General features: G+C 37.8%; 1 protein-coding gene across 1 annotated transcript; it reads right to left on the bottom strand.

Annotated features, from left to right (window-relative positions):
* Window positions 1-1512: 1512 nt before the first annotated feature.
* Window positions 1513-24729, bottom strand: prkcha (protein kinase C, eta, a). The gene is made up of 14 exons (XM_057342878.1): window positions 24042-24729; window positions 12941-13004; window positions 12156-12309; window positions 11612-11646; window positions 11406-11488; window positions 8719-8848; window positions 8494-8627; window positions 8114-8248; window positions 7659-7832; window positions 6039-6193; window positions 4610-4748; window positions 4154-4342; window positions 2757-2903; window positions 1513-2670 (listed from the first exon to the last, which is right to left on the bottom strand). The coding sequence occupies exons 1-14, from the start codon at window positions 24390-24392 to the stop codon at window positions 2422-2424; spliced, it is 2139 nt and encodes a 712-aa protein (XP_057198861.1). The 5' UTR covers window positions 24393-24729; the 3' UTR covers window positions 1513-2421.
* Between the last annotated feature and the right edge of the window lie 3035 nt (window positions 24730-27764).

The following is a 27764-nucleotide window of genomic DNA, read 5'->3' as shown; positions in this document are numbered from 1 at the left end:
GTCACCAAGGCCTTTAGGAGATGCATTACTGAAGGCTAATTATATAACAACTGGAATGAGTTTAGACACAAGCCAAGAGGACAGAAGTCTGTCGCCAACACACAAACTGACAATTAAATCAGGACCACTGTGCATTTATATTGACATTCATTCTAAACCAACACGCATGTTTGCTCAGATTGAATCCGCCAGGGAAACCCATGCATTTTAGCAGTAAACGTGAAGACGTGTAATCTTGTTTTCCATTATTAAGAAATGCAGTATGATATGAAATGCTAAAATGTTTGTATACCTCATATCTGTCATTTAAAAAATGTCACTTGCAATACAACAAACCGGGGCATTATGCAAAGGAAATCAAGAAAGAACCTTTCAAAACCCTAGACGCTGTGTGACAAAAATTATTCCATTGAGAAAATCTGAAGCCATCCAGGGAACAGAATAATATCTCAGCATGAACGGTTTAAGATGATGAGTTTATTTAGCTTTCCAAGATGAGAACCATTAAATTCTGCATCCAATGGGCCTATAAGAATTAGAAGATCCCGAAAATATATAATATCCTTGACAATTGGTAGGGAAGAAAGCAAAGTCATCCAAGGGCCACAAGAGAACACCCATTACCATATTCCTGCTTTGCTTACTCTCACCTGTTGCTAAGGACTCTTAAAATATAAGAGCTCTTAGCATATGTTGGTCTTCAGGGTTGCAGTCTCCAACAGAAAGGTGGGTGCAGATACCAATTCTCAAGGAAACCCTCCTCTGGTGTAATTGGGGTTGGGCCAGACTTGTATGGGCAAGTTGCTTGATGTGATCCCCCATGACATCAGTGTTTTTCTCACTCGGGACCAGAGACCTGTTGCTAATATTTCCATTGTCTCAACCACTAGCAAAGGGAAGCATGTTACATACCAAAAATACACAGAAAATGTAAAGAAAAAAGACAAAACTTACTATTACTTGCTGCCTACTCTAAACTAGAAAGATACCGCAATTCTCATTAGTATTATTTCTCTGATGCTCCATTGAGAGAACTGTAAGCTTTCCTTTCTATAGTTAAATATGATTTTCTTCTTATTTTAGGATGATAATGCAAAAATGTAGCATGGCAACAGTCTGTGGCTAAATTTCCCCAGAGTATTTGATTAAACATAGTAACTACGTCACACTTCATTTCCCCACAGAATCCCTGTAGTCACTACCATAAACTTATTTTATATCTTATACTGACTCTTGCATCATGAAATTACCGCACAAAATCTGAAAAACCAGAGACTTGTATGTGCAGACACAGAAACATATTAACAGATATTTTGCTCTGCTTAGACTGAGACTGTCCAAATAAGCAACATTAAAGAATGATGAGGATGAGGAAGAAGGGTCGCTGATCCTAATTTAAAGAATTTAAACCAGTCAGCATGTCAGCTGAAAGTGTTAGCCTTCTAACCTTTCAGAACAAAGAGACACCAATGAAGAGATGGAGTCAAGACCACAGAAGTTCTTAATGCAGAAAATTCAATACTGTAACCTTTATCTACAAACAACAATCAAAACATCAACAGATATTTTCTGCTACATTATGGCGAACTTTGACCAGAAATATCTCAAATAGACAGACAAAACAAACTGCACATAAGAACACAAAAATGAATTTATATTAGACAAAACTAGAGCTTTCGTTTAAAATACTTTCAAATCAATTTTCCATTGGCAGCAAAACAGTGCTCACAGAAGAAATTATGTTGCTGCTTTCTGATTGGCTGTAAGTCGTCATGTTAGACAGAGAAAATCCAGAGTGATCAAATCCAGTAATCACAACATATTGAAATGAATACTGAAGCAAACTAACAAGATCGGTGAGATCTTGGAACAGATCAACTCTCACATGTTGCTGTGACATGCACTTCTGCTTAAGTGGAGAAATGTGAGCTTGAAGGCATAGTTCTCCCAAAAATGAAAATAATGTCATCATGTACTAACCCTCAAACCTGTATGATTTTCCTTCTTCCTTAGAACACAAAAGATGATATTTTGAATAAAGTTGGTAACCAAACAGCGCCAGCAACCATTCATTTCTATTGTATGGCCACAAAACCAATGCAAGTGAATAGGTGTCAGTTAACTATATACTTAAAAATATTTTCTTTTGTTTTCTGAGGAAGAAAAAAGTCATACAGGTTTGAAATGACAAGAGGGCGATTGAATGATGACAGAATTTTTGGGAAAACTTTCACTTGAAGAGGTGTCTAGCAGGTAAAGTGTCTATAAAATCTCTCATGGAGATTTCCCAGCATCACTTATGATGCAAATGGCACAAAATCATGTTAATGCAGTAGTAAAGGCACTTAGCTTGGGAGCAAAGCAAAAAGCGAAGCAAAAACAATATCTCGAGTTCTTTTAGACATGACCGTCAATGTGACATCACCATTCGTTTGGTTCAATGACATCACAAAATTCTCCTGCACTCAGTTCTTTCTTCATGACATCACACATTTCTTCACCTCTACCCTGCATCTCAGAAACCATTTTTATGATTTCAGAAGAGGTGAAAGAGAAGTTCCGGAACTCATCCTGACTTGTGGCGGGGATGAGGGATTCATCAATGGGTGTGAGAGTGGGATCCTCCTGGGTAAAGTCTGGATCAAAGTTATTCACATCTTCTGCAGTTTTCTGTGAGACAAACAACCACATCCTTTAGATGCATTTAAATGTATATTTAAGGTCAACCGAAGAGTAAATTAAAATATTGTACTCACAATTCTGGGCTTGAAAGGTGGTTCAAGCTCACGGCGGTTAAGTCTGTCCCAGTCAATACCGGTAAAAAATGGGTGACTGGTTACTGCGGTCTCTCCGCCCTCCGCGGCCACACAACCCAGACGACGAGATGGATTTTTAATCAAAAACTGAGCAAAAGAAAGCATCACAAATATGTCAGATGTTGATCTCAACATAAATGTGATTTTTTAATGTTGTTGTTTGGGAATACACAAGTTTCACATGTTTCCAAAAGTGAATTTCAAGGAAATCAAATATGAATACTACATGTAATCCTCCTCTCATGCAATTCCTATCATAAGCTCCACGGTAATATTAAACCCTATATCAAACCAGTAATCATATTGTGACTATAAGGATGTGCACAACATAGCATGCAAAATGTATTAAAGTGTGGTTTCAAGTATAGCCAAATTAGATTAAATCTAATCCAATTCTGCCCTTCTCCTACAACTGTCCAATAACACAAGCACACTCATTGTAACCGGACATTCATTAGGAAGCGCAGCTGAGTACAATACCTCATCCTCTCTACACAATAACAAACAGTTTAAAGGTATAATCCGGTTTTACTGAGCAAAACGTAAAAAAACAAATCTATAGCATAATTTAATATATCTAATTCGAAGCAATAAATTGTGTTATATAACAAACATATGTTATCTACAGCTGCATTTCACAGTATCATACAGTACGTTTTCTAAACTGAAGGTCTACTGAAGGTCACTAATGGAAAATTAAGTGGCCCTCACAGGTCACTCGTTTCAGTTCCTGAACAGATCTAAAAAGTTCATGTCTACTTCTGCTATGCATACATCAGATTACACCACAGTGTTTGAGGTCTGTCATTCTAAAAATAAAAGCCTGTTTGAGCAACTCTATTGATCTGTTGGATTGCTGTGTTCGGTCTCTATGGTCAATGTCATGTTGGATGACACAAAGTTGAGTATTTTTCATCACAGGCAGATCATGACATTCTATTATAGAATTTTCTGATTCAACTGGGAATTTATTGGTCTTTCAGTAATTGCGAGTCAATCTGAGGGGAAAATAGCTCCAGCCCTATTAAAGGTTCCCTCACGGTGCGTCACAGTCAGGACAATAACAAGCGAGAAAGATCAAGTGTTTTCTGCTTGTGTACAGCTGATGTGATGGGTCTTTATTTTTAGCTTCAGTCATGTGAGAGCGGTGCATTGTTGACCAAGGCTAAACATAGTTATGTAATAGAAAGACACACACAATGAGATCAGAAGGTTTCTACAGTTTGTTGTTTTTTGTTTCTTGCATTTTAATTCGCACCATATGTCTCCCAATTATCAGTAGATGTGAACAATAATTGCCCTTCAAGACCCTCTTGAACATTCACTGGGCAGCTCACCCCTTTAAGTATGTCCACGGCGCTGGAGCTGAGCCAGGAAGCATAGATTATCTCTTCGTTCAGTATAGCCTCAAAGAGGTCATCTTCATTCTCTGCCTCAAAGGGGGCGTGGCCAGATAGCATCTCATACAGAAGCACACCGAGAGCCCACCAATCAACTGATGGCCCATAAAGCATCTCCTGGAGAATCTATAAACACACATAAATATATAAAATTACGCACGCGTCACAAAATGTAATAGATATTCTTATCACTTGCAGTAATCTGAAATAAAAATGATTTCCTGTTACAATGGAAATTAATGTTATGAGTGTGCATTCTAGATTGCTAAATTGTACCATGTGATTTAGAATTCTTTTGTGTCCAAAATGTTATAGAATGACTGTTCTAGAAGTCTGTAATGTATGTTTTGTGTGTTTAGGAATATCACAGAATAAGTTTAATGTTTGAATCACCTCTGGAGCAATGTAATCTGGGGTTCCACAAAAAGTTCCTGTGACAAGACCCTCAAACATCTCCTCCTTACACATGCCAAAGTCCGCAAGTTTGCAATGACCTTCCTTATCCAGAAGAACATTATCCAGCTTCAGATCCCTGAAACACACATTCATATAATCTACATCATCATGCCATCTAAGGGGCAATTCACATTTCACGTCTAAAACCCCGCAGAAAATGCGAGCACTCTGAAAAGTTGAACTATTTCCATCTCGCTCCCTATTTGCATGTGCGTGTCTACATTTAAAATAACGAACTTGCGCGTGCGAAAGACGTGAAATTTGAATTGCCCCTAACAAAGGTGAAAATGCTTAGTCAAGTTAAATGAAATGGTTTCATTAATGAAGCACATTCGAATTGAACTAAAGTGCTAAGGCATTATTGATTTAGGAAAGGCGATAATCAAGGAAAATATTAAAAATAAAGACAAATAAAATCATAACACATTTGAAGAATATATATGTTAAAATGAACTTTTGTTCGAGTTTCTATATATTTAAATACATATTATAAGTAAAGAAAGAAGTAGGCATTTAGACTAGATAAAAGCAGCAGTGTAAAGGACGACTATTTTCAGAAAAGAGAGAGACTATTTCAGAGCCTAAGGCCAGCAACAGAGAGACTTATGACTAAAACTGAGTGGAGCAGAGAAAAGACCAGTTGATTTGATGACCTAAGTGACCTGGAGGCAGACTATGAGTAGAGGAGAGCACAAATACACTGCCAATCCGTGCAATGCCTTAAAAATCTCATTTTGAAAGCTACCTAGTAAATGAAGGATATTTCTTTAATTTAGTATATTATAAGTGTGCTTTAATATTGCATATTGGCTATAATGGATATTAACAGGAATATGGGGGTTGGCTACAGTAGATATGGCACCAAAATATGGCACCTTGGAATGTACAACACAACTAAATTTTTTGTCCTTGCAAGGTCAGATAAACAGGAATCCGAAGGAATGTATAAAATATTATGATACATCATTATACTGTGATACATTACCTTAATGTACTGTAAATCTTAATTTATGTGCATCTTTTTCACAGTAACTCTATGTGCAGAATAAATAAAAGGCAACTTTAACAAATAGTATCCCAGAAAAGCATGGAATGCATATCAGATATGCTCAAGTAGAGTAGAGTCAGGTAGCGTTAATAAACCATTGTCATAATTTTCACAGTTTATTTTTAAACCTGTACCACTCTCTCTTTCATGGAACGCAAAAAGAGATATTCAGCATTTTGTTTAATCTGCTCTTTTTACAACTATTAATAAGGATAAAGAACAGGGTCCTTTGCAGTCACGTTCATGTTTTTATCTTCATTTAATTTCTTTGCTTTGTGTGTGTGCGTGTGCTTATGCGTATGTGAGAGTGTGTCTAACCTATATATAATCCCCTTGCTGTGGAGGAATATGAGAGCAGATGTGATTTCCGCTGTGTAAAACCTCGCTCTGTTCTCATCAAACTTTCTGGATTTCTGGATATGAAACATCAAATCCCCTCCATTGACAAACTCCATCACAAAAAACAGACGCTCCTGTGAAAGACAAAAAGAGGGGAGACAGATTTTCAATAACAGTAAAAGACAATAAAAAACTAAAATGTGTTAAGACGATAACAATAATAAAGATGATCACCTCCAACATAAGGAAATTCAGCTCTTTATATAGAGTAACTAACAAAAAATCTATGTGAAAGCCATTAAGATTAATGAGAGAGACAGGGGAGTAGAAACGAACAACATCTGGGAGTCGGGGTCCATCGTTTCTTATCAGTCCGATGGGAAACAAAATTGTTGTTTTTGTGGCACTATAAACCGTACAGTCCACTTCATTTTCTGTCTATGAAATAATCAATACTTGTTACTTGCTACAGGATATCTGATCATAAAATCTATATATATTTCAAGTAATTTTGTGTGGTACCACACATTTTTTATCTATTACTGTGGTCTACTGTGTCTATTTCAGATTTGCCCACACTAGACAACTCACAAATACAAAACAAACTCTGGTTGGTTGCTTTTCACATCAATCAGTTGGTTTCATTCTGCATAAAGGGGGTGGTGGTTGGTCAGAAACGTGGACCAGACTTCATGCCGCAAGTCAAACAGAAAGGCCTCAGCACAAAATCATAGATTTATTTCAATTAAAACCAACTGCACATCCACTAATGACCAGACCCATTAAACACGAACACATACAAACACAAAAATCCCACATAGCACAAGACCTCTAAGATCATTGATCTTCAAGAGCAGGGCACAATGTGATCTTATCTGATATAACCTGGACCCAGAGGGTCATGAAGGTGCTTTGTATCTCGCTAACGTGTGGATGATTTAAGAGATTGATTGTGTGTGTCAGAGCCGTGAAGGACCAGAGAAAAACTGGTTAATGAATTCTTTTTCTCATTACGCACACATGCGCACGAGACAGCGAGACCTTGAGGACGTTCCCGCACATATGTCATAGCCCAGCCTCTGCAGTAATAAATCCACATGTCATCATTCCAGTTCAGTCCTTTTGAAATAAGTGTACACTACAGTGTTAAGGGGCTTGTATGATTAAAAAAATCTTTCCACTATTTAATTTAATGGGATTCAGTGCTGACTTCTGATTTGAGCCATTCTAAACAAAATGAAAAAAAACAAGATTATGGCTGACCTCTTACAAAATACGAGAGAAAATATAAACACAGAAAATCCAAATGTAAAACATAACCCAGATTAAAATACACACAGGCACACAGAAAATCCATATGTTAAACGTAAACCATTTTAAACCCAGATTGAGCATCAGCAATTTATGTTGATTCTCTACCGCCCTCTACTGATCGTTTTTTAAACTACATGTCACACAAACGTGCACACTGGTGTGCTGTTTGCTGCTTTACATAATTCATGTAAATCTGTGCTGTGGTTACGGTACGTCCTGTGAACAAATATCCTGACATGTGAAATTCTATATCTGATCCAATACAAATTCAAATGTGTGTCTCACCGGTGTCTGGAAACAGCAGTAGAGCTGAGTGAGGTATGGATGAGAGGAAGCGAGGGATAACACTCGTTTTTCTGTCATGGTGCACTCCACATCATCATCTTGGAGAATGATGTCTTTTTTCAGGACCTTTACTGCAAACACCCGATCAGAACCATTCAATCGGACTAACATTACCTATAAACACACATCATGCAAACAGTGAGAAGGACTGTCAACTATTGATGCTGCAACATTTCTTCTTTTAGACATTACTGTCCTGGTAACACCAAGTCCAAATTCATGCAAGTAGGTCATTTTTGTGACCCAAAAAAAAGTTTTTATAGTAGTTTTTAATAATAGTAAGTGTTGCATTAAAGCAAGTGAATTAGGTTCGTTTTCCCTTCCTGTTATTTTCTAAATAATGCCAAATTTGTGATATTTTTGTGCAAGAATATTTTGCGTTCTCTCATGCAGACCTTGCCGAAGCTTCCTTTCCCCAGCACCTGCAGAAGTGAGAAGTCTGAGACTCCCAGCTTTCGACTCGGCTCTTTCCTGGATTCCCTTCGATCTCCTTTCATACTCAACACCCGAGTGTCCATACCTGAAATACCCTGAAAAGAAAAAGCTTTTTCCTTTTAGAGTTTTCCTAAATATTTTTCATTCAACATTACTATTGTTGCTTATTATGAGTACTATTATTATTTACATTTACTTCTTTTTCTTTTTGGTTGTTAAGTTTATTTTCTTTTGATACTTTATGTTCAGAAATGTGAACGTTTATTTATAATACCTCACCAGTAATGCACATTAAATAGACACAAAAAGAGTTAAACCGTGTATACTACTGTCAATGTACCAGTGAGTTGCGTTTGGTCAGTCCTCCTGGCTGAAGGCCCATCTCTGCCAATTTATTGGCCAGTTCTACATTGTTGACTCCACAGTTTGGTGCAACGTTTCCCTTACACCGGATATGGACATTCATCTTACAAACTGCAAGCATACAAACATAACACACAAGATGAGCAACAGAAGACAGTAGAAATATAAATGGATGACTCATTAGCAAAAGAAAGAAAAGTACTTTTGCAGTGTAGTCCTTGTCGTACGAGGCCCCACAGCAAAGAGCCACAGTGATCACAGAAAGTAGGAACTTTATAATTGTGATTGTTGAATTTATGTGGAACGTTTATACTGAACCCTTGATTTGTAGTCTGCAAAGAAATAAAACATGTATGAACATTTAAACGTTAGTTCTTTCTTTCTGACCAGCAGGTGGCATTTGTGTGTATTAAAGGAGGGGTGCCACAATGTTTCATGCATTCTGATTTCTTTTACACTGTTGCTGGCTTCTCCTGCTTGACATGATCAACTTGTCAAAAAACGAGTTGGACGTATGACATAGTATTTCTGTGCGGGATACACTCCCCCAGCGTTCGTATAGGTTTCGGAAAGCGCCTGTAAACTCTAACATGATTTAGCTTTATTTCCTTTAAAACCGAATTTGCTCTATAATATCGTTGGATTATCAGCATACATCCCCATAAAGAATAAATACCACAGCAAACACAGCTGCGTTTCTCCGATGTTAACCAGGATTAAGTTATAAACATCCACGTATACATATTGCGCTACATTCACATACAGTACATTGGGGATATGTTGTCATAAATCAAGAAATGTCTCTGCAGTAGGCTTTTTCATAATGTGAGGCTTTTCAAAGTTCTTTTAAATGTGGCAGCCGCAGCAAGTGTGCGTTCAGAGACAAGCCCCGTTCGTTTGAATTGCATTGTCGTGAACGTGTGGTCTGTCAAAACATATCAAAACAATAAAAATGAAACTATTGATCCAGTTTACCAAATTAAAGCATGTTGATCGGTGGATATAGCCACCGTTTATTCGACTCCCCGTGAGATTACGACTCCCCTACTTCTGATTGGTTCATTCACTTAGGATGCTGCTTTGTGATTGGTCCCTATCTCTAACTCCCGCCCCCACACCTAATCCTAACCCTACCCCTAACCTTCGTAGGGGAAAACAGGGGAGTCGTAATTTCACGGGGAGTCGGATTTTGATACAACACCGGAACCGCCGGTTACATAAACATTGAAGAAACATTCTTTCTTTCTTTGTTTTACACCTCATGATTCTTATCATTTGTTTCAGAAACTACCTTTTTACCATTAGAAAGATTAAACTGGTCATAAAACTGGTCCCCACCTCCTGCTGCAGGAAGAAATCGCCCACCGAAAACTCAAAAGAAGGTGTCTATTGAGAAGTTGCATATTTGAAAATAGATTGAAATGTAAACTAGGGATTTTTTTTACCTTAATTACTTTATAAAGTGCTGTATTGATAAAGAAGATATGAAAACATTGATTTGTGTGTCAATTAAAAAGTGAAAGTGACCTATTAGTCAGATATGGTGACCCATACCCAAAATGTGACCTCTGCATTTAACCCATCCAGAGAGTAGTGAACACACGCACAGCAAGTCGTGAACACACGTACACCCGGAGCAGTGGGCAGCTATCACTGCAGCACCCGGGAGGTCATTACCCAACCAACGAGAGGTCATTAAACGAGAGGTCATTACCCAACCAACACAGTACGTTCTGACGACGTCGCCAGTTCATCTTCATTGGTAGAATTTTTATTTATGTTCCAGAAACGTCCTAGCCTCGTCCTCAAATAACGTTATGAGTTAATCCCATGGAGAACGTTGTAGCGACGTGATGTACTGGTCTTTAGACAACCTGGACACTGGTCATTTGATTAAAGAATCTGGTCATTTCTATTTATTATGTTATTGTATGGAAAATTTATGATCAGAGTAAAATCTGTTATTATGTCAAAACGAATGCTATAAATCCGACTTCTGACAGCTATTAAACATGAATTTAATTCGATACCACAATTAAACTGCGTTTCTATTTATTTAGTGCACGCATTCGCCCGCTCGCATCATTTAAACGTTAACAGTCATTTCTTTTTACCTCACTGCCTGATATTACTTTAGCAGTTTATTAATATTCTTTCTTTACTTTATACCTTACAGACGTGAGAGTAAACACAAATTTTAGTGACTTTCGATCGATTTGGCACGTTTAAATGAACGGACCCTGATGTTTGTGAGTGTGACTAAAGAAGCTTTTGATTATTGTTTCTAAAAACGGACAACCTGCTAAATTTATGTGGTAAGACAAGTATATAAAGTTATGCTTAAACACAATGTTTATTCATCTCTGTCAATACATATCTGCTTTAAAGGCGTGTCGAGCAGTTCTTTGATCGATGGATGCACTTTTTGGAGCTTCAAAAAGTTGATGCCCATTCACTGCCATTCTACCGCTTGGAAGTAAAATGATATGTGGTATTATAACTTTGACTGCATTAGTCTTCAAGAAGAAAGTCATATTCAGTCAGGATGCCTTGAGGGTGAGTAAAACACAGGGAAATTTTGATTTGCCAGTGAAATATCCCTTTAATATGAGATTGGCAGAATTGTGTGTTACGTCCGCTTTAATACAAAGTAATAAGTCATTTCACAACATTTCTGGGACAAATGAAAACAACATTCAACATTTAAGAGAAAATGATTCTGTGCCCACGTGGGTTTGCATGAAATTGCGGGGGCAACATTTCTAAAAATGTCTCCAGATGGCCCTAAACAGCCAAACCTGGTTAAACCACCTTGTGGAAATCCCCAGAATTAGGAATAAATTACAGTACTCAAATTGCATTTTGGGGTTATTGACATTTGTGTGTTACCTGCTCTTTGGCAGGTTTCTTCATGCGTGGACAGACAGTAACCACAAACTGATGACATCGCTTGTGTACTACACAGGTGCAAACTAAAACAGACACACAAAGGAATATATTAACTTAATCTTAAAATGTTGTAATCTTACTTAATCTTATCAATAAGTATAAATATAAATACTATTTAATAATACAGATAAAGAGTGTCTACTTACCCTGACATTGGTAGCCCTGCTTGCCAAACACACCCCTATAAAACACACAAGCACAGAGAAACATCACATACATTTTTACACGCAATATGCAACAAAAATATGTGAGATCTTCACACGACTGCATGTTCAAAGAAATGTGTTCATTCAATTAAAAAAAAGAACACAAGTTAAAGGGATAGTTCACCCAAAAATGAAAATTCTGTCATTATTTACTCACCATCTTGTATGACTTTCTTTCTTCTGCAGAACACAAAAGAAGATATTTTGAAGAATGCTGATAACCGAACAGCGGTGGCAGCCATTGACTTCTATTGTATGGACACAAAACCAATGCAAGTGAATGGCTGCCATCGCTGTTCAGTCAACAACATTTTTCAAAATATCTTCTTTTGTGTTCTGCGGAAGAAAGGAACTCATTCAGGTTTGACATGACAAGACGGTGAGTAAATGATGACAGACAGATTTTTGACAGATGACAGATTTTTGGGTGAACTATCACTTTAAACTGGAATGTAAAAGACGTTATGTGTTAAACATGCACTACCATATAAACTCTTTGCAGTGGAAACAGAATGTTGGCTGCTTTAGGAAAGTTGACATGAACTTGTGTCCATTAACTTGATGAATTTTCCGTCGAACTGCTTGTTGTCGCTTTCGATTAAATTCCTTAAAGGGGCGCGTCTTCACTTCAGCATCATCTGAGCATAAAGATACATAACAATGTTTGATCAATGCAAAAACTGGTAAACATTTTCAGTCAACCTACTAATATCTACAGGTTTGTGTCAGGGTTAGGGCATAGACAAACTTTTGTGTCTGTGTGTGAGAAAATGTGAACGAGTGAGCCCCTGTTTGCTGGTTTAATAAAGTCTGGTATTTTCTCTGCAGGTGTAACCACGAGCCTTTGAAGGAAGCTGACTACAACCCCCGCAATAAAGGTGTCATCTGCAAACAGCTCATCAGTCACACATAAATACTGCGACAGGTCCAAACATTTCTGACTAAAGTTCACCTTGTGTGTGTTAGTCTGCCACTTCAATGTTATTGTGCCAACACAAAGAAGTCATCTCAATGGCGAGGGGAAATAAATAACAATACATAACTTCTTTTCACACACAAACACAATGTACAGTGCAGTGTGGCTTTGTACCACGTTGGCGCAGACAAACCAAGAGAGTTTTTACACTGTCATTTTGTCATTTTGCAGAACTATCTTCATATCTGACCATAGCCAAATAGATGGTTTAAATAATGCTTTTAATTTTGCTCAAACTTTTAAGGATGATATACAGAGAGAAAGGGAGGTTGAGAGAAAATAAGAGTGCTTACCACTTGTAAATGTGCCTGTGAGAGTCACCAGGATATAAACTTTGCCCTCAGGTTCAAGGTCAACCTGAAATACACATCAAAAAACTTTTTTAAGTGATGAATGCAACAATGAGTCGTCTTATTATTTAAAATCATTGCTGTTTTCCCCTTAGAATAATATTTGGTATCTGACAAATACTTGTCAGATTATAAAGTAACACTTCATTCAACACTTCACTAACATGCTTCTTAAAGGGGAATTTCACTTAAAAATCATGAGACTTTTTAAAAATCAAGAGAGCACTTCTTCTTCGTCTTCTTCTTGGACGAGAGCACTTCAAAAGTAGACAGGTTTGTGTGCCGAACGCCGCATGGGGCTTGCCCCTATTGGATGCCGGCGCTCAGACTCACAACACGGAAGCGCAACTCTGTGTTTACATGCAGAAGACGAAGAAGTTCTCTCGTGAACGCGCACCATACACTGACAAGACAGAGGAGAATATATCTTTTAAATTCGGTATATTATTTTGTTTTTCGCACATAAAGCATTCTCGTCGCTTCAAAAAAAATTCAACTGAGCCACTATGCGCGGATAGACCAATTTAATGATGTCTTTAGTACTTTTCTGGACCTTGGCAAAAACTGACACCATGATGTCTATGAGGAGGCCTGGAAATCTCTCGGATGTCACCTAAATATGTCTATTTGTGCTCTGAAGACGGCGGAAGTTCTCTAAACATGTTTAACGTCATGTGGGTGAGTAAAAAAATCACACAAAGTTGATTTTTGGGTGAACTTCCACTTTAAAGAGTATTGAATGCGTTCTTACTGTATGAATGCTTGGCACTTTCACTAACTTATCAAAAAACGTATCTGTGACAACCAATCATACAAGAACTTGCTGGTCCAAGCTAAACACTTCCTTACAGCTGAAAATTAAAACAAGGTCAGGCAGAAGTTAAATATAATAGCTAGACTTCATAGAGGTTTGATAAAGAGCAAAAAAATCTGAAATGGAAAGCCAGGGGTGGGGGGGGGGCTGTGCTCGTTTATGAACCTGTGGTAAACTTTAGTTTGTGGAACGACAATGTTGTGGGCGTGTGTAGACCTGCATGCATGTTCTATCTCTAAGCATATGCAATTTTAATATACATTTCGCTGTGCAAATACAAACCACATTAGTTAGGTTAATCTGAAGGGATGATGTTGAAAAAAATCGGTCAGATTTACAGAATCTAGTCAGGAACTCACCAAAAAGGATCTCTAGTGCAAAATAGCTAGTGTTATGTAGAGTGTGTGTATTGCAAAATGGTATCACATTTTCATATTGTAATAACTGCTACAAGTTGTATCATGGTAGATTGTATTATGATGGCATTGTGTTGTCCTATTAAAGGGATAGTTCACCCAAAAATTATAATTCTGTCATCATTTACCTCAAGTTGTTCTAAATCTGTATAAATTTATTTGTTCTGATGAACACAGAGAAAGATATTTGGAAGAATGCGTATAAACCAAACAGTTCTTGGACCCCATTGACTCCCATAGTAGGAAAATTATTTTAGAAATGTTTTGTTCTGTTAAACACAAAAGAAGATATTTTGAGGACTGTAGGACAGCAAACAGTTCTGGTGCACTTTTGACTACCATTGTAATTTATCCCACTATGGTAGTCAATAGACTTGGTCGGTGTCGTGTCATAGCTGGGGGCACAGCCTGGGCCGGAGTCGGCGTAGGGGGAAAACGTTATTTTCCCTATCGTTGGAAATGAATGATTTGTTCTTCAAAATCATACTCCTGCTTCTCCTCCAGCTTCTTCTTGTTCACTTCAAAACGTTTTTTAACTTGGTCTAAAGAGGAGCACTCTACACGCATGGACATTCCCAAGTTTCTCTGATGCTTTTTGCCATTGATATGATCCAAGAAGATATTTCAGTCTGGTTTTAAAAGTCTAGACAGCACAGAGTCGGCGAACACTCTTCCTCCGTAGCACACGCTACATGTGGGGTTCCCCAGGGATCAACCCCTGGCACCAACACTATTTTCTCTATATACTGTATGCTACCTATCGGATCTATTTTTAGGCAATTTGGCATTTCATATCATTGCTACGCCGACGATACTCAGCTTTATATACCATAATTCCACTGTAAATCAACTAACTGCCTGTTTTCTTGAACTGAAAACTTGGCTAAGAAATAACTTTTTGCACTTGAACAAAGACAAAACACAAATAGTTATTTTTGGACAAAATGACAAAACAGACTTAAGTTCTATTGACTTGGGTTCTTTTACCCCATACTCTGTCTATTCCGCCAAGAATCTGGGATTTATCTTTGACAGCGGTTTAAAATTAAATCAACAGATCAATGCCCCTGTGAGTTCTAGTTTCTACCATCTTAGAAGGCTTGCAAAAGTCAAATCTTTTCTTAGTAGGAAGAACTTTGAGAAGGCAATTCACGCCTTCATCTAGTCACGACTAGACTATACACTCAATGCACGGCCACTTCCGCGTTTACACTCAGGGGGCGAAAACACATCCGCTGCCCCAAGGGAAGCCATTCATCTCTACCTAGAGCTGTGAACATGACAGAGGAGAAGAATAATACTTGTACTCGCTGCTTGCACAAAGTTTGCCGGATTACAATAAACGATATTCGTCAGCATTGTGAGACTGTGAATTAAAATGGAGAAGTACTTCAAACTACGTTTAAAAATACATGGACAGATTGGATGCTATTGCTATTAGCATGTAACACATAACGTTAAGGCTGGATAACACTGAATGACATCATCTTTACACGGAGTTTATCAAAGATTTTTAGCCCTTAAATACCTTTACCTTTAAACAACAAATTTGTATGAATCTGACCAGATATCAATAACACAGTTCCCGGTAAGACACATCTGTCATATGGCTCTAATATTCAGGTTTGCTGTAAAGAAACAGACATCGCTTGGCTCATAAAAGGTATTGTTTAAATACTGAATCAGTTTTTAATTTGTTGCGATACACAATTCAACTTAAGTTGATGACATTGATTTTTTAAAATAAATTATATCGTTCTCACTTACCTCATTGTTATGTTACGAGTGTGATTTTCAAATCATTAATACTAGGCTAACGTTATATGTATTTTCTCAGCTCCCAGTCAGAATCAGATGACAGGAAATCAGGGAGAGGACCACATGTTTCAGAATTATGATGAAGTCAGAGAAGACACAAAATTTAGGAGAAGGACACACCAAAGGATAGCTGTGACCTAAAGCTTCAATTTATTGTTTTAATAATTTTGTGAAGTTTTCCAAAGATCACAGACACAGTAGTACTGTTAACCACAAGAAATATGAGAAATGCTTAAGAGCCGGGATAACATAAGAAGAACAGGGACATCTTTTGAAATAGTAGTGAGCGTTTTTACTGTGTATTGTGAGAATTTCATATAGTCCATTCATTTTAATCATTTTAAATATTTTACTTTACAATATTCCAATATGAAACCTTATTTAAATCAAAAGCATTTGTTTGACGTATTTAATAGTTTTTGTATTTGCATTTTACCAGACAATTTCTCTGTATCAGTTATTATATACAAGCTTACATTAATACATAAATAAATAGTTACACACAAAAAAGTACACACTAAGAACTAAGATATGGATGACTGCACAAGCACATATAATGCATGTTACGTACAGAAACAAATATGTACAGTACATTAATGTCTACGTATATATTTACGTTATTTTTATTTACATTACAATTTGTACCAATAAAACCAAATTTATGTATCCACAGTGTTACGTTTATTCTTTAGCATTAGCTAACGCTAGCGTTTCACCAATAGACCATTTGATCTTCAGTAGCTGACGTGCTGTGGCTCAATCACATCTGCACTCTTAACGTGATGACAACAAATTGTAGTACCAGTTAAGGTTTAAATCCTTACGTGTAATAAAGTAAATCCATGCTCGGAACATTATTAAATCTCTGTGAAGCTTCATAAAACGGGACACAGCCATGCCTGAAGGAACCACAGTCACGTGTGTATTTAAACGCTGCAGGTCATGACTAAATTAAAGTTTTGTATTATAGCACCGTTACGTATTTAATATATAGTATTTTAACAATACGATGTATTTCACTTATCTATATTACACGTTAATTCCCCCCAAAACGAGCGCTGGTAAAGCACATTTGCTATGGGTGAATACAACCTGGAAGCTTTCCCGCCCCCTGAGATTTTACCGGAAATACGTAGGCAGCACTCCATGCATTGAGTGCATTGTAATTCACTTTGCTTAGGGTTAACGGCTTCTGCTATACACCGATTTCAGCTGGTCCAAAACGCGACTGCCCGTTTGCTCACAGGCACAATGGGCAAACGGGCTCACATATCACACCTATATTCCATTCACTGCATTGGTTACCGAAAATGTTGCTTTTTGTTTTCAAAGCAGTTAATAATATTGCCCCGCAATACCTCTCTGACCTAATTATCGTACACACTCCTGCCAGATCACTTAGATCTCAGGCGACCCTCCTGCTTCAGATTCGAAGTTCCAGAGCTTTCTCTGTCACCGGCCCAAAGCTTTGGAATAATTTACCTGCAACTGTTAAAGCTTCCGCCACAGTGACACAGTTTAAAAGCCGCTAAAAAACCTTTTTCTCTCGTGCGTTTGGTGTTACGTGATCACCACGATGATCTTTATTCATTTTTTTCTTATTGTCTGTTTATTTTAATGTTGATGTCATTTTAAATTTTTGACTTTTGTACAGCACTTTGGTCTACGTAAGTTGTTTTAATTTGTGCTTCATAAATAATTTGATTGATTGATTGATGTTGTTTCGGTATTAAGCCACGAAGCTGCTTACTTAAAATGGACGTCTATGGGAGGGGGTAAAAGTGTGTATAAGGGTTATATTAATCAAATAAGTGTTCAGTCAATTAAGAACCACATTAGCATCAATATTTTACATTGGCCACTTTAAATCATTTATGGTTTAGCGTTCTTATGGTTATAACTACAAAATTAACTTTATGAAATAGTGTAAGATAATAACCATTCACACAAATTATCCCAAACTCGGGGTACAATTAATCAAATCACAGAATCACTGAATGAATACGTGTTTTTCACTTTAAACTTTTTTAAATAAATGGAACTACAAACTGTTTCAAACCAAATCAAATGTAAAAAAAACAATGGTAGAGAATACTAATAAACATTTAGCTTAACATTTTTTAAACAGTATCTAGAAATAATATATATCTTGAGCTGGCATATTTTAGTGCAGATTAATGTTAATGTAACATGCTTACTTGTCTTACTATAAATATCATATTCACAGTAAGTTTTTAATTTGTGTCAGAAGTTATGCATAATTGAAAAAAGTTCCATGTATTTATTATGTTCTAGTATCTCAGTTTTTATTTATAATGACATTTTTTTTACTTAGTGCCTAATCTGTTGACGGAAAAGTGGCGCTTTCTAAAAAATCGAAACAATTCAGATAAGATAATTATTCACAAAGAATTTAAAAAATGTCCATGTGAACAGAATGGTCAGTACTGCATTGCAATATATAGTAATATTAAATACAAGCATATGTCTATTGTCTATAATGCATCTACTGTGCAGGTATCTAGACCCTATAACTCTATTGAGCGTTATCGGCATCAGTGGTGATACCAAGGTTAAGAATCTCAGCTGTAATGCAGAAATAAAGGGGAAGCCATTTTTAGAATATGCATTTAAATGGTTCCTTAAATATTTTATGCTTCTATTTTTTTCTCACACGAGCAAACACGTGGTGGTGCTGTTCTTTAAGCCAGCTTTCATTTTTAACTGGTCAGTTTTTTTGTAATGTCTAAACACACTACACACCCAAACTGCCTTTACTCGCATTTGCACACTTTTGATGTTAGCTTCACTGATGGAAGCTAAAACAGAACAGAAACTGCTGGATTCCTGGAGGCAGTTCCCATATAGGAATCAAGCTTATACAAACACACACATGCAAAAGTTCAGTTTCACTACATACCATCAATCCCAAAAGCCTCAGGCTTTACACGTAAGAGACTGAAACTTTGCACAAACACCCAGAGCCCAGACAAAACGGGGGCGGCGTATAATTAATTAGCACTTGTGTGACCTGCAACTGCAAACGCAATGAAAAGGACTATTTTTAAAGTCCATTCAACTTCAACAACCTCAAAATTTATTTTTAGAAGCAGATGGGAAGTTTACATTAAATGACATTTTAAGAGGCAAGAGCATTTCCCTCCACACAACTTTTAATGTCTGCATGAACCAGAAGTGAATTAAATATTAGACAAAAAATAGAGGATGTGGCTTGTTTTACCACTAATTGATTGGATCTAAAAGTAAGGTGTTTCATTCAGAAATGGACATTTCACACAAAACTATTAATGTATGCTAACAAAATAAATATGGTCTATTTTGATGTTGACTGCAACTATATTAACATTTTTCTACTTTTGTATAATTTTTTATAATGCATAAATATATAATTGTTTAAATATAATGTTGTTTTTATCATAGATATATATAACTAGAATGATGCCACATCAAAGCGCTCCAGGCACGTAGATGTGTCCGCCATCTTGGAACGGTCTACTGACATCACTCACAGTTGACTAGAATGCCCCAACACTGCGCTGCGCAGCCATGGCTGTGAAAACCACGGGAATTTAAAATCCCCAAAAATGGGACACCTTTTGTTGCGTTAGTGTAGCAGATATATGCCCGGTAACACAGACAAGGCTTAAGGCTAGTCCCCTTGAAAGTTTGAGCTGTCTTAACTGAAAATAAATTGCCCTGACATGTCTTAAAATATGTCAGTGCCATTGTTTTGTCTCAAGATGCACACAAGTAATGTTTTTATCTAAGGCATTTTAATAAAAGCGACTTAAATGTCCTAATTTAACTAAGGCATAGCTGGCTTAAACTAAGCCTGGTCTGTGAAACCGGGCCATAATGTTTGAATTTACACAACAATAAATATGTTTTCATAATCATACACAGTCAGATTGATTTTGAGTGTTAACGGACAGGCTCACACCGTTCCAATATGGCGGACGACCTACGTATAGCGGCCCATAGAAACACATGCTATGTGGCATCTAGTTATTTATATCTATGGTTTGAATTACCTCATATAGACCGTTTCATCTGACATGTGCCCGACTGACCCCCAGTTAACACACCAAAGACACAGAAAAACACGTATTCGTGCCATATGTTTAATGGGTCCTGTAGTTCGATCCCATTTAAAGGGGTCATATGGCGCGAATACGTGTTTTTCTGTGTCTTTGGTGTGCTATAAATTGCCCATGCATGTATTAAACACGTAAAATTGCAAAAATGAAAGTGTCAAAACAAAAGATGCATTCTGTCTAAAAGCGAATGCTGAGGCTGCCTACATGCTGAGGCTGCCTTCTGTGAGCCCGATTGCGCGCACAGCGCACTGTGCGGAACGCCGGAGCATGTCTTGAGGATTCACAGAAACATTGCTCATGGACTCTTCGGGTCGAGGCTCACTGCCACCAGCGAGCTGCTGGTGGGCCCACCCATTCCTCGAGGTAGCGGCGACGACCCGGCCCGTGAGAGGTCATGTGAGAGGTCGCATTTTCATTGGCCCACCGTGGAAGCCTATACCAGATTGGTTGACTACTTTTGACATCCTATAATCCCAGAAAACACAGGAGGAACTCTCGAGAGCAAGAGTACCAAAGGATGCGCGAACGCACGGCAGGCATTTTGAGTGCGAACACACGGCAGGCATTTTGAGTGCGCACACACTCACTGAGCGACAGCAGAGAACATTCATAAGAGAGCAGCGTATAATTGGGAGCGCGCGTCCAGTTTTGTGCATGAGTAAAGGAAATCGGCGTGAGAGCGGCGAGATTCTCGCGCTCGTATTACATGAATGCACTCTCGCCTTGTAATAATGTGCTCGCGACATTTGTCATTAAAATAACGCCATACGCAGTCTTCCAAAACAGATGAGACATGCGCGCAAACTATATATATATATATTTGTGTGTGTATAATTTCTGTTGGATTAAATGATGTGACACAACACATTTTCTACTCGTTTTTATAATAATAAATAAATCAGCCCAAATAATAGGCCTATTTGATAACATTGAGAGCCTAATAATTTGTCGCTTTACTTACATACAGTACATAGGACAAACATAAAAATCTGTCAATTAAAATACACATTTAAATATTTCAAAAAGAAATTTGTTGCGGGCGGTTATGATGAACCAACCCACATCTTTTAATACTGCTGGTCCGCACTGAATACAATTTATTTTACATTGCAGAAAATAAAGCAGTGTTATTCTATTCATAAATTCTTTATTTTTGGTCTTAATTTTTATTTAAAAAAAATATCCAAAAGTTCCGATAAGAAAACCGTTAAAGTACCGGACCGATAAGCAGTATCGATAAGAGTAGTAATACCGTTAAAATCTTAACGATACCCATCCCTACGTGCAAGGGAGGACGTACCTCTAATATGACGAAATATTGCTTCAACACGGCATTAATCTGAAGGAATGCACCGTGTTTAAGTCTCCCAGCATTGAGTCCTCCTACTACAACACCCCAGAAATAGCTAATATTAGCAGCGTCTCACACTCAGGTACAAAATACAGATAAAGATGAAAAGACAATCAGCTGTGCAGATGGTTCGTTGAATCAGCGTTTTACTGTACAGTAATATTTTATATAACTTCATAATTGTCATTTTCATCTAATTTTTAGAACGTTTGTCGTTTAATATGTAAAGTGTTTGGTTAAGCCAAGGTACAGCAGGCCTACACGTGTGTGTGTGTGTGTGTGTGTGCGTGCGTGCGTACGTGCGTGCGTGCGTGCGTGCGTGCGTGCGTGTGCGTGTGTGTGTGTGTGTGTGTGTGTGTGTGTGTGTGTGTGTGTGTGTGTGTGCGTGTGTGTGCGTGCGTGTGTGCATGTGTGTGTGTACAAGATCAGGTTGGCACCACCTCCGCCTCATTTTGAGCCAGGCAAAACCCTGGTTTTGTTTAAGTTACTTTATTTTTTTAAATAGTGATCACATCTAAATACATTCGGGAAGCTACAAGACAACATGTTCTAGTTTATTTAAATTATATTAATTTGAATTATTCATTCAATCACTTTTTAAAAATGAATTAATTCAGAGTTTTATTCACAAATAATTGTTCAGATAATGGACGATCTACCGTTTTGAACGACTCTTGAATGAATGATTCAATTAAAAATTCATTTAAACACTTCTTATGTTGTATTTTTGTGTTAAATAGTTTTGGTTTGTAATTGCTTCTGGTTATTCCTTAATGGAAGTGTCTCTTATTATTTGACGAATAGTCACAGTTAACAGTTAGCCTACTGGTTAGTTTAGCCTAAATATGGCAAGAATAAAAGGTAAATACTTTTTTCTTCAAGTATTTGCTATTTTTTTCTCTCCCCAAAAAATATTGGAATCGGAACAGAGAATCGATAAGAACCGGATTCGATAAGCAGAATCGGAAACGCTAAAATTAAAACGATACCCAACCCTAATGACAACACAAGTTTTACTGTTCTGCACAGCCATCCAGATCAATGCAGCAATGTGTTTTAGTTTGTACCCAAAAATGAGGAAAACCTGACAAATCTGAGAAAAACACCTTTTGGGGACATCCTTATTTATAAAAAACACAACTAGTTTTCTATCTGAAAAATGCAGATCATTTCTCAGAATGTTTATTACCTGCTGTGTACAAAAACAATAGAAGTCTATGGAATGTCCCCATTTAGATAGATAAGTAGGCTCAGATTACAGAGAACTCACAGCAAAAGAGAACCAAACATATCCCTATAACATTAAAAATAAAGAAAAATTACCCCTCATTTTTTCTAAGCCTAGAATTGTGTATATACACAATATATATAGAAAAAACGGCTTGATGTTGATACATTTCAAGGCTAAAGAGAAATAAATTCTTAATTAAGATCAGTTAATTAAAAAATTTGAGACAAACAGATGAGACACATCTACTTTACATGGTTTAAAAGCATACGCCTCCATAAAGAGAAAACAAAACGTCAATTATTTCCTGTTCACTGATAAGTTTATTTCGAACACCCAGGGTGTAGGCAGAGAAATTGCGTTCTGCAGACCACAGAGGATACTAAAGCCACCAGCTGGTCCGAGCTGCCACCCCTCTCCAAATAAAGAGAGAAATTAAAATGAAAATGTGTCATCATTCACCCGATTGACATTTCAAACCTGTTTGACTTACTTTCTTCCACAGAACACAAAATATATTTTATTGAAAGTTGGTAACCGAATAGAGCCAGCACCCATTCACTTGCATCGGTTTGTGTCCATACAATAGAAGTGAAAACATCTTCTTTTGTGTTCTGTGGAAGAAAGTCATACAGGTTTGATGACAGACTATCACTTTAAAACTCAAACTCTATGTCCAGGCTCTAATGACTGACATTGCACTAAAGCCCCAACTTCCTCTGCCTATAACACTGACTCTGTGCATCAGCTTCACTATATCTAGTGTTTCATGTGTGTCTTGAGTCAAGACCTGATTCTCGACCAGTGAGCGATGCACTGCTGGACACGGTCGTGGGTGTAAGTGTGAAGCCACATAGTTGAAATGATAACACATTCGTTTACTGCAGTTCTTCTGGTCACACTTGGAGGAAATGCTCAACCCCATGAAACGAAATGCAAAACAACAGAATGCAATGCAATGCAAAGGAAAGAAACAAGACAATTAAAGTGTTTGGTATGCAGCTGAATATGAACACTAAAGTGTTTGTCTTACTCACTGTTAGACCATTTCTATTATGTGTCTGATCTCAACATGCAAGACTTCTGCAAACACACATGCAACCAGATGCATATTAACAAACATTTCCATCTGACATATCAGAGCAAATCATATTTGGTAGGCCTATTGGGTCAAATCTACACCAACCGAAAGCAGTTCTCACAAGCTTGGGTAAAGATGCCATTTTTGTCATAACCCAATGTAAGCGTGGGGGAAAAAAGATGGGAAATACATATACATCACAAACAAACTTTCCTCACCCATCCTTCAAAAGACTCCTCTGTGTTTGTGTTCTTCATCAGATCATCAAACTGGATGGTGCAATTAGCCACGAAGTCATCATACCCGATCGGTGCGTCATGAAAAACGGCCAACTCTACGTGCTTTCCGTCGTTCACGTTAACGGAGAACTCCTCGTTATAAGTGGGCATGTTGGTTTTCTGCTTGGTGTGCGTCTGTCCGATCTTATACTCGTCCACTTTCACCACGATGTACGGGTCCAGAGTCTGGCTCGCCTTGTTGAACATCACGGCATGGCGCATTGAGGTGGTCGTGGGTTTTAGGTCCACCGCCTCGCCGATGCGCAACTTCAGATACCCGTTAAACTTCATTGTGTCTTTTGAAGTCGTGCGTTATCAATCTAACATTGTATCGATGGAGAAAGTTTAAAAGCGTACATGCAAAAGATATCCGTGTCTATAAAACGAACGTACAGTATAAATCACCCGTATAATATTATTATTATTATTACGCCGAGAGTCGCGCTTTGTTCAGTCGCTTTCGTTCTGCGCTTCACCGCAGGTGTTGTAGGGCAGGATGACACGCAGATGCTCCCGTAAGAGACCGGCCCTTCTGTTTGTGAAAAACTAAAACTAACCCAACAGAGGCGATAGGCGGACGTGGTGGACAGGCCCTTGTAGTGCAGAAATAAAAAAGGCGATGTTTTTAAACACCTGCTTTGCGGAAGAAGTGAAGCGAGTGCGCAGAATGGGGAAGTGGAGGAGTTTTCGCCTCAATGCGCTTTTACCCCGAGGGGCACGATCTTAAAATATAAAGATTGTCTCTAGTTCTCTGAAAACTACATCTGTTTTAACTGTTAAGGAGTAGAGATCGGCTTTGAGTGTTTCTTCTAGATGCACTCTCATACTGTTTTCACAATCCATTCAAAAGTCTTGGAGTTTGGACTTGAACATAATGTAAGATCATACATTGGTCTCTGCATATAAATCTATGATAGTTCAATCTCACAAACTGATTTCCAGAGCGTTACAGAAGCCGCAGTTTGTCAAGCAAACAAACAAACAAACAAACATGTGCACCACGTTGAATTGAACCCGTGGTGGTTTGAATTGGGAATATGTTAGCAACAGCGCCACCTGTCGGCAGAATGTTTTTATTCATGTTGACAAGAATGATCCATTTTTAAAATTCACAAATAATATTAACAAAATTATAATGTAATAAATTGTTATTAAAGCTAAAAATTACTTGTATTATTATGTATTATGTAAGGGGGTTTAGTAAATAGATATAAATTACATGGGATTCATTTCCCATTATCTTTTGCCATAATATCTTGAAATAACTAGTGCTTGAATTCATTTTGTACACACATAGAAATTGTGCCTATACATGCATTTATATACTGTGTGTTTAATCTCACACTGCAAACACTTTCTGTACTATTTCTGTACGATCCATAAAGCCAAGGGATGAAAGGCTCAGAAGGTGTCAGAAGTGACCTCTGGCCTCTCTCTATTGCTTTCCCAGCTGGTGTGAATTCAAAATTAATTCTCCAAACACTCATGTCTGCTGTAAGTGTCCTGACAGGACAGGGGTGAGTGATGAAACAGAGATAAGAGTTTATGGTAGTGTTGTAATGAAGACTTTGTAGATCCTCTCCAGTGGTGTTGACTTTTATGGATAACACCAAGAAATTCCAGCAGGGGGCAGTCATGCTTCACTTTACTAAAGGTTTAACTTTTTAACTTTACTTAAGGCCTTCTGTATTTTACAAATGCAAACATTTAGTGCAGTTTTGTCATAACTTTATATCTCATCACATATGTACCTCTCTAGAGTTTAAAACAGCATTCAAACTGCATATTCAGAAAAAAATCACCTTTATTAGTGTTCATAATTTAACCCCCTATTGAGTCTTCTTTAAAGAACTGCCCTTTCCACTAGAGAGCATTGTAAGTGAGTTTAAATTTGGGCCACTGTGCACGCAGAACATGTTGTCTTTCATAGGGAGCAAAACTAGCCATTTCTAGCGAGTTTTTATTGATATCAGTCTTTGGTTGTCAGCACAGAACAAATGTGCATTTCATGTTTATAATGGCTCTCTAGTGTTTTTGTGCCCGGTCACATCACCATAAAAATTCACCCAAATTCACACAAAAGCATGTGTGCAAACCCAGCAAATCCTAAAACGTCCAGTGAATCTCATCCAGCTCTCGTAATCTCGCACATAGCAGGGAATTTGAAACTGCTCCCAAATCTCCCATTTTCACAAACACACCATAACGCTTAAAGAACCGTTGCTTCACCATGACAGGGTGTGTGCCCTGTTGAGATGGGGGTGCGGTATTTATGGGTGAAAGGCCATAAGTGTGTGTGTACTGACTGGTATGGCAACAGCTGCGGTAAGAGAACATAAAAAAGAAAAACAAAATTTAGAGTAAAAGGAGAGAGTGATTGATGGAGTGAGTGTTTAGGGAGCTGAACTGAAAAAAGAGTGACGGGGGAGACAGCAGAGAGGACAGAACAGACGGGTTTAAAAGCCAAGGCGAAAGTGTGTGACACAGGGCAGGGTGAGAGAGTGTGTGTGTGTGTGGGTCAAATGAACTCCAGATGTGATGTGGACTCAGTTCAAATCAGTCATAAGAACAAAATTACACGTTTTAGGAGGCAGATAAAGAAAGAGCAAAATGAGGTAAGAGAGTGTGTGTGATTATGTCAGGGCTGTCACTATTAATTCCAAGGGGCCTGGGATAAAATATTTGGGGTCTGCCCCTCTTTCTCTGGGGCTGATATGTCGGCTATACTTTAGAGGCCCACTTTACAGGACCCAGGATGATATTTCTGATTTTCTCCTTCTGAGGAAGACCCTGGATTGTGTGTGTTTAATGCAGACCTCACTCCTCTTAACTGAGTCTTCACAATGATTTACTAAACGTCTGTGACACAGCGAGCATGATACTGATGGAGCATGAAAATCGATTGAGGAGAAAGAAGAACAGAGGTGCAGGAAGAAAGAAAGAGAGAAAAGCAGATGTTACCATGGAAGAACCAATCAGAATGAAAAGAAATCAGAAAGGCATACGGCAAAAACACCTCCTGTAGGCGGCGGATAACAGTCAGCAGATGTTTCTGCTGGAAAGAGTGTGTGTGAATGGACTGTAGAAGGTAAAGTAATCTGAAATCAGGACTGAAATGAGGCCAGAAAGAGACAGAATCATTAATTCAAACCTGTTGCCCAAAGGCAGTGTATCTAATTTTCCTCTCATTTAAACTCGGTGTGAAATGTTGTTTTAAAGGCATTTTCCCCAGGGCAATCTCATCCAAGTTCACCCAGAATTCCCAAGCATGACTTTTAAAATATTTTCTCATCTCTCACTTTTCCCCTTACTCACCCACAAACATTTTGAAGTAAATCGGTAAATCTCAAGTGCATTGCAAATATTAAGTTATTCCAGTTTTAGGTTTAAAATGAAGCCTTAAAGTGACCCAAAAATGATGTCATCATTTACTCACCGTCTTGTCATTTCAAACCTGTATGACTTTATTTCTTCTGCAGAACGCAAAAGAAGATATTTTGAAGAATGTTGTTAACTGGCACCCATTTGTTTGCATTGGTTTTGTGTCCATACAATAGAAGTGAATGGGTGCCGGTTTCAGTTGCACAGTTCAGGGATAAAACAACTACCACATTTAACCAAGTATTTAAGAGTGTGTATGTGTGTACGTGTTATGAACTGCAT

This window comes from Triplophysa rosa, linkage group LG9 (assembly GCF_024868665.1).
Source record: "Triplophysa rosa linkage group LG9, Trosa_1v2, whole genome shotgun sequence".
Classification (NCBI taxonomy): Eukaryota; Metazoa; Chordata; class Actinopteri; order Cypriniformes; family Nemacheilidae; genus Triplophysa; species Triplophysa rosa.
The sequence above is the reverse complement of the archived record's forward strand: the minus strand, read 5'-3'. Positions and strand labels throughout refer to the sequence as shown.

Excerpts from the sequence above, each read along its gene's own strand:
- prkcha (XM_057342878.1), bottom strand. The coding sequence starts at position 24,392 with ATGAAGTTTAACGGGTATCTGAAGTTGCGCATCGGCGAGGCGGTGGAC. Across the intron at positions 8,628-8,718 it reads ACAAGGACTACACTGCAAAA|TTTGTAAGATGAATGTCCAT; the intron begins GTACTTTTCTTT and ends GTATGCTTGCAG. Across the intron at positions 8,249-8,493 it reads TGACCAAACGCAACTCACTG|GGTATTTCAGGTATGGACAC; the intron begins GTACATTGACAG and ends TTTTCTTTTCAG.